The sequence below is a fragment of the Chanodichthys erythropterus genome, chromosome 14 (assembly GCF_024489055.1).
Source record: "Chanodichthys erythropterus isolate Z2021 chromosome 14, ASM2448905v1, whole genome shotgun sequence".
Taxonomy (NCBI): domain Eukaryota; kingdom Metazoa; phylum Chordata; class Actinopteri; order Cypriniformes; family Xenocyprididae; genus Chanodichthys; species Chanodichthys erythropterus.
The window spans coordinates 39,660,568-39,673,697 of NC_090234.1; the positions used below are offsets into that span (position 1 = coordinate 39,660,568).

The 13,130-nt window shown below is 35.3% G+C and overlaps 1 protein-coding gene across 6 annotated transcripts in view; it reads right to left on the reverse strand.

The window, feature by feature from the left end:
- Nucleotides 1-4,082: 4,082 nt before the first annotated feature.
- inpp4aa (inositol polyphosphate-4-phosphatase type I Aa) overlaps nucleotides 4,083-13,130 on the reverse strand; it is a 32,666-nt gene continuing 23,618 nt past the window's right edge. For 4 of the 6 annotated variants that reach the window (XM_067408758.1, XM_067408757.1, XM_067408759.1 and 1 more), the window contains 10 exons: nucleotides 11,076-11,294; nucleotides 10,675-10,993; nucleotides 8,537-8,566; nucleotides 8,259-8,431; nucleotides 7,033-7,156; nucleotides 6,658-6,925; nucleotides 6,412-6,509; nucleotides 4,989-5,101; nucleotides 4,594-4,748; nucleotides 4,083-4,514 (listed from right to left, as the gene is read on the reverse strand). In XM_067408758.1, the coding sequence (XP_067264859.1) occupies nucleotides 4,382-4,514; nucleotides 4,594-4,748; nucleotides 4,989-5,101; nucleotides 6,412-6,509; nucleotides 6,658-6,925; nucleotides 7,033-7,156; nucleotides 8,259-8,431; nucleotides 8,537-8,566; nucleotides 10,675-10,993; nucleotides 11,076-11,294 (1,632 nt within the window). In that variant the 3' untranslated portion in view covers nucleotides 4,083-4,381. The remainder of the gene's footprint in view (nucleotides 4,515-4,593; nucleotides 4,749-4,988; nucleotides 5,102-6,411; nucleotides 6,510-6,657; nucleotides 6,926-7,032; nucleotides 7,157-8,258; nucleotides 8,432-8,536; nucleotides 8,567-10,674; nucleotides 10,994-11,075; nucleotides 11,295-13,130) is intronic. The other 2 variants (XM_067408761.1, XM_067408760.1) reach the window with 1 other exon arrangement.

The following is a 13,130-nucleotide window of genomic DNA, read 5'->3' on the forward strand; positions in this document are numbered from 1 at the left end:
CTGAATAATTTTTTAATCAGGTCTTCGTTTCTGTCACGTGATAGCTGGTGCTTTTCTCAGCGCTGCCAGGGTGGACCAATCACAGTTGTGAACAATTTCAAGATACAAGTTTTTGTTTAATTATTTTTTAGAGATTGCTGGATGATATCACTTTTGTAATAGTTTTATTCTGATCTTTTATTAGGCAATTGTATCCAATAAGAAAAAAAGTTTTGTAATTTGAACGGGTCTCGTCTTTCTGAGCATACTGTTAACGTTACTTATCCATCCAATACAATAACAGATTACTTGCATAATAAGATATATGGTGTATATGGAATTGCAGGTTATAGAATGCCATAGGTCAGTTTCAAATGAGTGTGAAGATATCACTTGCAGCTCAAAATTTAAGTAGGTATTTTTCTTAATCTTTATATATTTCTATTCTGAATATATGTTGCCTTCTAACCCAAAAAACTGTGCATTGTGTGAGCTGTTGTGTTTAAACTCCAGTGTACAATGTTTTCTAGAGACTAAAACTACATCCAAGTACTTTAAAAATACATTCATATCAGGTGCTTCTGAGCTAGTGTCAGGTTATATGAGATTGTGCTTTTGTACGATAACACTAAATAAGAGTTTCATTATAGAAATCTATTATCTTAAAACAGACAAATAAAATAGTTTCTTAATTTTAAATGGATAGAAATATATTTAATCATGTCTATCAATGTGACAAATGTGTTTTAAATTTTTAATGATCTATTAAATTCATATTTCATTTTAAACTGTATAGTTCTACAACTTAAAGGGATAGTTCACCCAAAAATGAAAATTTGATGTTTATCTGCTTACCCCCAGTGCATCCAAGATGTAGGTGACTTTTTTTCTTCAGTCGAACGCAAATTATGATTTTTAACTCCAACCGCTGCCGTCTGTAAGTCAAATAATAGCAGTGGATGGGAACTTCAACTATAACAGTAAATAAAACTTGCTTAGACAAATCAAAATTAAAACCTGCGGCTCGTGACGACACATTAATGTCTTAAGACACGAAACGATCGGTTTGTGCGAGAAACCGAACATTATTTGTATAATTTTTACCTCTAATACACCATGTCCAACTTCGTTCAGCTTCCTGTTAGTGAGGTCAAAAAACGCGTTCTGAAGACGGAAGTGATGTCTCGCCCATATACTTCAATGAGCGCGAGACATCACTTCCGTTGTCAGAGCGCGATCAGACCTCACTAGCCGGAAGCTGAACGCAGTTGGACATAGTGGTGTATTAGAGGTAAAAAATTATATAAATACTGTTCGGTTTCTCGCACAAACCGATCGTTTCGTGTCTTAGGACATCAATGTGCCGTCACGAGCCGCAGGGTTTAATTTGGATTTGTCTATGGAAGTTTTTTCGACTCTTATTGTTCAAGTTCCCAATCACTGCTATTATTTGACTGACAGACGGCAGCGGTTGCAGTTAAAAATCATAATTTGCGTTTGACTGAAAAAAAAAAGTCCTCTACATCTTGGATGCACTGGGGGTAAGCAGATAAACATCAAATTTTCATTTTTGGGTGAACTATCCCTTTAACTGGTTCTATGCATTTATTTGTCATTCAAACTGATGGAAAAAGATTATATCTAAAATATTTCTTATCCTATGAAACTTATGAAACTAAGCATGTTTGCTCAGAATGACTTATTCTCCATTTATACAAAGTTTTGAGGAGCTTGGACTTTGTGCACACAAGATATAGACATAATAGTCAAAATTGGACATACTCAGCAAATATGTCAGATCATATCTGCTAAAAACTTATGGCTCAAAATTATGCTGACATATGAAAAGTTTAGTAAAAGATCTGGCAAACGGCCTAAGAGGATAAATGCAGAATGGCAGATAAATTTTATAGATAAAAATAAAATGCAATTTATATATATATATATATATATACACACACACACACACACACACACGTATATGTGTGTATATACAGTATAATATACAAAGCAATAAAGTAGCTCAAAGTTTACGCTGGCATGTTATTTTAATTATAAAGCTGTATGTTTAGGGGGAAGAGAAAGGCATTTTGTACAGCAAGGTATTTGAACATACATTAAAAAAATAAAAACAGACACGAAAGACCAATAGGGCAGCATGCTCTGACAACACAGCAGTGCTTTTGCACTTACAATAGTGGGAAAAAAAAATTGAAAACATAAGAAATTAAATGCTCAATGGTAAAATAATTAAATATACATTTCTTAAAAATAACAATTAAGTGTAATCTTAAATAAGACTAGCCTACCTTCCATGCAGTGCATCTGGTTCGAATTTAAATAATTTCAGCAGAGGTTAAGACACATGCTCTTGTCTTCCAAGCTGCAAATGTAAGCTTTAAGTTGTTTGATCTTGCAACTATACAAACCAGAATCTACAGTCCATTTGTGCATTTATTTGTGCAGAGACTAGGGCTGATGATTTCTCGCTTTTTTTTATTATGTTGTTCAGTAATGCAACATTACAGTTTTCGTAGAACTATATCAATAAAATAAATAGTATGAATGTATCCCTCTGCTTTGCGAAAACAAAAGACTGCAGGAAATAATCTTCACATTGTAGGACCAGTTGCAGCGGTGCTCCTTATTAGATCAGTACTGACATTCATAACAACCAATAAAAATGTCCAACAAAGAAACTTTGAACTATGAAAACATATACAGACAGTCAATGAATATATCAATAGTGTCTTCTCAGATATTTTCTTACAAAGAATGTATATTCACACAGTATGCTCAGTGTACAGAGACTAGCTGTGCTTGGCAACAGTGTGAGGAAGCTTGTCCTCTTTAACTCTACAACCCGTACAATGCAAGTCAGGAGGGTAAAGGCCTGCATTAAAGCACTAACACTTTCTTAAAGAGAGAGTCTTACGGTAAATAAATAAATCTGCCACGTCACAAATAGTCATACACAGAATTGAAATATCTACATATTTATCTTAAATGAGTTTGCAATGGTGGACTCTCTTAAGGCAGCTAGTTTTGTGTACACTTTAAATGAGGTGATGATGAACAATAAGGGTGCATATATGAATTCTCTAACTTAACAACCTGACTTATCTTTATAAATGGCTTTGGGAACAAATCATCTACTAAACCACAGCACATACACGTTACCTATAACCTACTGAACTTTAAATACAATCTAAAGGATGATAAAATACAGCTTTGCTTCAGTGATGATAGTTTTAACCTTTGTATTTTAGTACAAAGACCAAGTGTGGTGCTGGAAAGTATTTAAAATGCATATATCAACTAAACACAGTTGGAATGAATTTTTGGACTATTTGGGAACTGCTCTGGTAAATGAAATCAGATACTATTTTTTCTTTTCTTAAGTAATTAAATTATTAGTTCACTTTCAAATTAAAATTTCCTGATGATTTACTCACCCCATGTCATCCAAGATGTTCATGTCTTTCTTTCTTCAGTCGAAAAGAAATTAAGGTTTTTGATGAAAACATTCCAGGATTATTCTCCTTATAGTGGAATTCAATGGAGCCCAAACGGTTGAAGGTCAAAATTAGTTTCATTGCAGCTTCAAAGCGTTCTACACAATCACAGACGAGGAATAACGGTCTTATCTGAAGAAACCATCACTCATTTTCTAAAAAAATTTTTAATTCTATACGTTTTAACCAGAAATGCTCATCTTGAACTAGCTCTCTTCTTCTTCTTCTTCTTCTCTATTAGAATTCTTGTAGTGTAGATGCTGCTAAGTGTACTACTGCCCTCCACAGGTCAAAGTTTGAACTAATTGTTATATACTTGCACTAGAATATTATATATGACAATTTAGTTCAAACTTTGACCTGTGGAGGGCAGTAGCACTCCACAAGTCAAAGAAGAGAGCTAGTTCAAGATGAGCATTTATGGTTAAAATGTATACATTTTTTTTTTTTTTTTAGAAAATGAGTGATTGTTTCTCTAGATAAGACCATTATTTCTCGTCTGGGATCGTGTAGAACGCTTTGAAGCTGCACTGAAACTGTAATTTTGACCTTAATTTCTTTTTGACTGAAGAAAGAAGGACACGGACATCTTGGATGACATGGGGGTGAGTAAATTATCAGGAAATTTGAATTTGAAAGTGAACTAATCCTTTAAGAATTCAGTGCAACAACCAAGCGAGCTACCCATATACCTTCAAGTGATTTTCTTTCCCTATCTCCTATCTTCTCAGACCCATGGGGATCTGAAAATATTAACATTGTCATCTGTATGATAACCAGAGCAGATTTCAGCTTGACTGTACATAATAAAAATTTCCTTCAGATATGTGGTAATAAAGTGAACGAGGAGAAACATGCAGCTCTAGTCACGACGACTGCTTGCCAGATCAAGTCTCCACTTTCCCATAGGTGCCCTCTGGTGGTCTGTACTGCCTAGGGAAAGTCTTCAGCTGGAGGGAGTTGAAGGCGTATTTGCGGCTGCCTACGTTTTTCATGGTGTTTTCTCGCCTGCAGCCCTCGCTGTGGACCAGATGTGATTGTGAGACAGGGATAGAATGATGCGTAAATGAATGACCCGTAACTGTAAGTGTCGTCTCACCTGCGCATACATTCCAAGGCCTGGGTGAAGACCTGCGGGGCCATGCAGTGCTCATGCTGGAGGATTTGACATTGTTCCAAGGTCACCGACATGGCCGTACGATCCTTTGCACTCTTGCAGCTGGTCACACGTACACCATTCAGACGCCGACAAACCTGAAGCACCATATGAGGAAGATGCGATCGAGTTAAGGACTATTACTAGAAGTTCACTAGCATCATTTTGGAATCAGATCGTGGTTTCCTAAATTGAAAACAAATTGAATTGTGCCATATTTTGCTATGGTATTTCTTTTTTGATGAAAAACTGTGTGCATATTTGTGCCGAACATTCTTGGTGGTGTGAACTGACTTCTAAGCACAAGAGAACATAAAAGTAAAGGTAGATCGCTGTACCTCTGCTGCCTGCAACAGGATGTCCACATTCTTGCTCTTTCTGGCATTAACATTTTGACTGAGGAATCTGAGTAGCTCAGGCACGCAGTTTTGACTGCGAGAGCGGGGGAGACCTACGGATAGAGACATTTAACTGGTTAGGACCGACATAAATCATCTATTAACTTTCTTTCATAAAAAGATATTGTGAAACAGACTAGTTAATATGTTTTAAATGTACTAAATTGCAACTTCCTCATTAATGTGGAATTCCAAATATATTTAAATACATGGCATACAAGTTTCACTATAATGACATTAAAGTATATTTTAGTTTACAATAAATGCCTTGTCAGTACATTTGACAGCTCACTTTAACCATATTTCAAAGATTACATATGAAGAAGTACTTAAGCCCTAATTGAGTGGTTCAAAAAAGCACATTTAATTTAAACTAATTGCACTTAATATAAATTAAACTATAAAACACTTTCATTTAAATGCAATTAACATGCGATTAAGTGTCTGAAAACATTATATCCAGTTCACTCTTAAAGAGTTAGTTCACCCAAAAATTAAAATAATGTTATTAATTACTCACCCTCATGCCGTTCTACACCCGTAAGACATTCGTTCATTTTCTGAACACAAATTAAGATATTTTAGTTGAAATCCGATGGCTCCGTGAGGCCTCCATAGACAGCAATGACATTTCCTCTGTCAAGATCCATTAATGTACTAAAAACATATTTAAATCAGTTCATGTGAGTACAGTGGTTCAGTATTAATATTATAAAGCGAGAAAAATATTTTTGGTGTGCCAAAAAAAAACAACGAAATAACTTATTTAGTGATGGCTGATTTCAAAACATTGTATCAATCAGTGTATCGAATCATGATTCAGATCACGTGTCAAACCGCTAAACTGCTGAAATCACGTGACTTTAGCGCTCCGAACCGCTAATTCAACACGCTGATTCATAACGCTCTGAATCTTCCTGAAGCAGTGTTTTGAAATCGGCCATCACTAAATAAGTCGTTATTTTGTTTTTTTGGCACAACAAAAATATTCTCGTCGCTTTATAATATTAATATTGAACCACTGTACTCACATGAACTGATTTAAATATGTTTTTAGTACATTAATGGATCTTGAGAGAGGAAAAGTCATTGCTGGCTATGGAGGCCTCACTGAGCCTTCGGATTTCAACAAAAATATCTTAATTTGTGTTCTGAAGATGAATGAAGGTCTTACGGGTTTGGAACTGCATGAGGGTGAGTAATTAATGACAGAAATGTAATTTTTGAACTAAACCTTTAAGTATATTCTTTGAAAGTATTTTATATCTGTAACAAGTACTATTTTTAAAGTATGCTAAAGTGTGTTTCTTTTTCACAAGAGCAGTATAGGTCAGTGTATTAAAACTGAGTGTTCAGGACTCACAGTCTTCAGGCAACACTTCTTTAAACTGGTCATAATAGGATGTAAGACGAGCTAGACTCTCCATATTCACGACTTCCTGTAGCGAAGTGTCTCCAAACCTTAATAATGATATAAACAAATATATTAATGCTGAATTGTATAACTATTTTTTTTTATACAGAATGTACAATAAATGAATACATTATTATTTCTTAACTTGTTAAAATCAAGCTGCACACTGAGGAAGGTAGATTTTACTACACTTACTTTTCCGCTAGCGTTTGTTGCTCATTGATTCCTACATTGAACAAAACTGGTTGAACACGCAACAGCATCCCATTTTGGATCTCCCGTGGCAACACATCAAACATCACCCCTGGTAACGGAACACGCACGTTAAACCCATCTCTGTTGCCCGTGATGACAGGCAGCATGTCGGGGCTGAAGCTGGATGTTGCCTGGGTAATTTTAAAGGTGACATTCCGAAGGTCCAGGACGCCTACGCTCATGTCTTCCAACATGGCGAGCTCCTCCCCTTTGAGACGAAAGAAGAGCTCTGAGTTAACATATTCAGATAAATTTACCACCACACATAAATAATTTGAATGTGAAAGCTGAATTGAAATGAGCTTGTATGTTTACCATAGGTGCTCAGGAGACCCTCAAACTGGACCAGTAAGCCGATGGTGTGGAGTTGTCTGAGGAAGCCGTTGTCACTTAGACAGTTCCTCAGCTTTATCACAAATCCACAGATCAGGGCCGTCAGCTGCAGAGTACAATGAATATTATATACATTTTAATTTACAGTCAGCTGGGGATATTTCTATACACTGTACAATGCAGCATTACTGCATTACTTAAAGTAGAACTAGTCTCTATGGAACTTTTTATCTCGGAATTCTGACTTTTTCTCCCAATGTCGAGACTTTATAACAATTTTGCAATTTTGGACTTTATAACTCACAATTGCAAGTTCATATCTCACAATTCAGTTTTTTTTTTTCTTTCGAGTTAAAAAAAAATAAAAAAAATCGCAGTTACTTTTTTTTATTCTTTTATTGGCCATCACTGCCAATCCTGGTGAAACTGATGCATTATAGGATAAACACCCATATGACAAAAATAATTAAATAAATATATATATATATATATATATATTTATATATATATATATATATATATATATATATATATATATATATATATATATATATATATATATATATGTTACAAATTGAAAATATATTTAGTTTAAATCTTATATGAAGGGTTTAATATATTACAAAATATATCACAAAATGTACTTAAAATTGGCAGGAACATACATTCCCAATCTTAAAAATACATTTTGGGTAAATGCAAAAATTTATTAATATAACTTTATTTTTAACTATACTGCTTGTGCAATATAAATATAAACATAAATATGAAAAATACTAAGTAGGACATAAAAGTAACTAAAAGTTATCAAAATATATTCATGTACATTTTATAATCTACTTTAGCCATATAATTTTGCCATTCGTGGTATATTGAAATACATTTATATATTATATATACTTTGAAAATATATATATTTTTTCTATATGGGCAGGCCCTGACAGAATGACCTTTTCTGTATTTTTTATTTTTATTAATACTCTACCATTTTAACATTTTAACATTGTAAAATGTTCAGCTACACCCTCATTGGTAACTGGAAACAAATTAGCTGAAATATTTAACATGCAATGGTAGTTGGGATTCACTAAATTTTATACATTTCTATAGAAATCATTGGAACTTTCTACTAAGCAGACATGTGGGCCTGGTTCTAACCTATTCCTCAATAAAATGATGTGTATCTCTTTAATATATCTTGTACTAACCGTCTGACAGAAAACCACATCTCTGCGGTACTGCAGCGACAAACTCATGGCGATAGTGGGAGCGCTGTCTTGCATCAGTAGAAACACCATGGACTTCTTGGCTTTGTCGCTCATCATGGCTACACACTCGTTCAGAGTGGTCAGGAGAGGATAGAGAGCATCACTCCATTCACCTAGAGCCATAAACATGTACAGATAACATCAGGAACAGACATAAAACTGGACAGCCCACATATATAGTTGCAGTTGGTACAATTAATTTGCATTGATAGGCTTACCAGGAGAGGACCCTTCCACACTGGGACTATCTAAAGTGTGATAAAGACAGAATATGTGTTGTTAAAGACAACCATGGTAATACTAATATTATTATTAATATTACATTAATCAGTAAAAAAAGCCAACACTATGCGAACACTGCTCATGAAATCTTGTGATGTCGTTTTTGGTTTGTTAGCATAGACATATATCACAATATAAGCAACTACGACCATGCATGCATTATGCTGCATTCCATTCAAGTCGGAAAATGCCGGAAATTCATTTTGTGGTTGGAATAGTGCAAAACGATTAAACATCACCATCATAGATAAACACTAACTTTTGAAGTAAATAAAAATGTTTGAATGAGTCAAAGATCCTCTCTGCTGATGATCATGCACCCCCAGAACAAATACTAACACTGCACAGAATAATTTATTGTCTACAAGGAGACCTCTTTGTTCAAAAACAAATTCCCAAAGCTAAGGCAATAGATTCCTTTGTGACAAAGAAGTGCACTTAATTGTATTGAATGTGCACTTGTAGTGTACTTCAAATCTTAAAAGTATATTTTTTAAAAAAACTGTACTTGCAGATAATATATTATTAAAAGCAAAACAAGATTTTCATGACTGTTTCTTAACATGCTTAAGTACACTTTTAAAATGTGCATTTTGTAATAATATCAAATTAAAAGTTTTACTTTAAAGTACTTAATTTAACATTTATTTTCGTGTGTATTGACTAACATACTGAAGCACATGTGAAGTACTTGATTATAATTTTAACTGTAGTGTATCATTCAATATAACATTTAAAGTTAATAATATATTTTAAATGTATTAAATTGCAACTTCATCATTACAAGTACATGACATACAAGTTTCAATAGAAATGGCATTAAAGTATATTTATGTTTACCATAAATGCTTGTCAGTAAATTCAGCAGCACACTTTAAAGGAACACTCCACTTTTTTTGAAAATAGGCTAATTTTCCAACTCCCCTAGTGTTAAACAGTTGAGTTTTATCGTTTTCGAATCCATTCAGCCGATCTCCGGTTCTGGCGGTACCACTTTTAGCATAGCTTAGCATAGATCATTTAATCTGATTAGACCGTTAGCATCGCGCTTAAAAATCACCAAAGATTTTTGATATTTTTCCTATTTAAAACTTGACTCTTCTGTAGTTAAATCGTGTACTAAGACCGACGGAAAATAAAAAGTTGTGATTTTCTAGGCTGATATGCAGGAACTATACTCTCATTCAGGCGTAATAATCAAGGAACTTTGCTGCCGTATCATGGCTGCAGCAGTGCAATGATATTACGCAGCGCCCGTGAGCCCCTGCTTGCACAGGGAACGTGCCTTGCAACCATGGAGACGTTTGTGAGAGACGCTAAGTAATATCATTGCACTGCTGCAGCCATGATACGGCAGCAAAGTTCCTTGATTATTACGCCTGAATGAGAGTATAGTTCCTAGCCATGTCAGCCTAGAAAATCGCAACTTTTCATTTTCTGCCGGTCTTAGTACACGATTTAACTACAGAAGAGTCAAGTGTTAAATAGGAAAAATATCAAAACTCTTTGGTCATTTTTAAGCGCGATGCTAACGGTCTAATCAGATTCAATGAACTATGCTAAGCTATGCTAAAAGTGGTACCGCCAGAACCAGAGATCGGCTGAATGGATTCGAAAACGGTAAAACTCAACTGTTTAACTCTAGGGGAGTTGGAAAATGAGCCTATTTTCAAAAAAAGTGGAGTGATCCTTTAAGCATATTTCAAAGACTATAGAAGGAATTATGAAATTACATATAAAGCCCTACTCAAAAAAGCTCTCTAAAGTTACATTTAATATAAATGCACACTATAATACATTTTCATTTAATTCCAATTAACATGAAATAAAGTATCCAAAAACATTACATTCAGTATATTCTTTCAAAGTATATAATTTCTGTAATAAGTGTACTTCTTTTTCACTTTAACTGTTGGAAATTTGGTGATATCAAGTATAAATTTCCCACATCCGATTTTGAATGCAGCATTATTAGATGTGCCACTAAAAGAGGATGTAAAACTGAAAGCATATGTGGTATTTGAGCAGTTTTTAAAAAGAATTTGAAAAGAACTTAACACAGGGTGGAACCTACAGGAGTGAGTGTTAGGACTGGATGGACATGCAGGGTTCAGTAAGGGTGATGAGGATGGTGATAGTAATGTTGAAGAGGACTGAGCTGAAAGAGGTTGTGATGAGCTCAGGGGGGTGGAGGAGGAAGGGGAGAAGATCCTGTCACCAGGGTTGATCCAGAACGCATTGCCCTGGCTACCTCTCTTGCTAGTGTCGGCCTGTTGGTCAGACAGGAAGACGTCTTCGCTGCTGTCGCTCTGCAACCGTTCTCTCGTCAGCAGCCTGTCCACACAGCGGATCACACACTCCAGACTCTTATCCACATTGAGCCAGATCTTTTCCTGAAGGTCAAAGGATTTATTTCAGATAAATAAAGAAGTCAAATCATGAGGGTATCTAATGTTAGTATCTGAATGTCCTTACCCACTCCTCCTCCTGCCAGTTTAAATTCATGGATGCTCTGTTCCCCTTCCCGCTCCATTTAGCCTGTGGAGAGCCTTGATCGTTCCTCAGGACCACACGCTCAGTGTCGTGGGTGGACGGAGAGCCTCTGGATGCGATGAACTCCGGGCGCGCAGCACTCAGTGCCTGGATAGCTGTAGTTAGCAGCTTACTGTCACACACTGTCACCAGCTGCCGTGTCTTGAGAGAGACAGAGAGGAGATTGCACTTGCTCATTAAGTGGATCTGAAAAGCTTGTACTTGGAAGATCTGTTGAACATGAGAAACACTATATAATAGATTAATAATAGCTATAATAGCTCTGGGGTTCTCAGAAGTCCTCATAGTTGGGTAAAGTTCTATAATGGGGAATGGAAGCTACAACAAATATATTTTTGCTTACCCATTAGCTCCAATAGCAAAAGAAAAAATAAATAAACTTGATTTATGATGTTAACTGTGGAAATACATCTGTAAAAAGGGTCCATAACATTTACAAACTAATGCTTAAATATGAAAAAAAATTTAAATATTAATGTACATTTCAAGTTTTGTGAAACTTTGATTAATAATGTTTAATAAATATGCATAATTGAATGAACAAGAACTACTGATCTGTTAAATTATAAAATGTTTGTTCATGACTTAAGAAGAGACATTGGCATATAAAATGACCAACCAAAGTTGGTTTTGTTTTATGTGCCATTTAGGGGTGGGTTAATCTGGAAAATATTATACCACAATAATTTATATAGAGTATAATAGAGTTAAAATAATATTTCTGTCATGACAACTCTCTAAATGTTTGGCATGGTAATGGATATAACAATGTTGATATGTTTGGTCTTGGCAGGATAGATCTGCTGCGAGCAAGTATGAGACTTGCTACTGCCAATACATACACAACACGCTGCTGTGAGCAAGTAAGACATGCTGCTGCTGTACAATAGAGCGTACATGAATTACCCATAGCAGATCTATACAGGTGGAGCTGGGGAAGGTGGAGGGTTTCTGAAAGTGAGCTGCAACTACAACAAATGCTGACAAAGTATTTGAAGGTTGGGCAACGAGCCCATTGGCTACTGATAAAGCAGGAACCAATCAGCTTTGCCCTATAGAGAATGATTTGATTGCAAGCAGATTGAGTTAAGGACCTATCAGCCTGTGCCAACTAGAGTTTCATGACAGAACTTTGTATATAGCAATAAATGGGTCATGAATTGAGAAATCAGCTTTTCCTTGAGATTTTGATATATAAGAGGTCATCACACTATAAGAATGTCCTGTAAGTTTCAGAAATGGCCTTGTTAGTCCAATAAAAGCTTCTATTGATACCAGGCCTAGAGAACAACTGATCCTGGAACATGCTTATCTATGACAGTGAAACATCGCCTCCACAGAGGAAATCAACGCTTTATCACTGCAACGTAAGCCCCACCCAATGGTGTGTTAGTGAGATGAGGAGGAGGAGAGAATAGCAATACAGGACTAAAAATAACATTATCTTTCAAAGGATCCTAATGCTAGGAATATGATTGTTTATTTTCAACAATGTGAATGACTCAGTTGAGCTTTATTTATTTGTATTTGGTACATTTCACTGTGGATTCTTTGGTAAATCAATCGCATTTCGGCGCAGGCTTTGCAAACAGACTTTCACGATATGGATTCGACAGTAATGCAACAACATGTAAGTAACTGTGTTCATTCTAATGCCTGATCTGATATGTAATGATTCATGAACAGTCAGATGTTCTTTGTCTATATGTCAATAAATCAAACCAGTGACTAAACGGTCAACTTCACATTGTTTCTCTTAGTAGGATGAAAATAATCTGTTATTTAAACTATTATATATAGAAAGCTATCAAAGAACGTTCTCTGCATTTGTTAGTGTGCAGAAATTGAGTTGCAATGACGAGATCACTGCTTTCATGTGCTCAACAACATGTCTGTGATCGGCCATAGATTTAAGCGTAATAATCAACACTTTTCATGATTAGTTAACCTTGAGAGCTGTAATAGTAAAGATGTGCT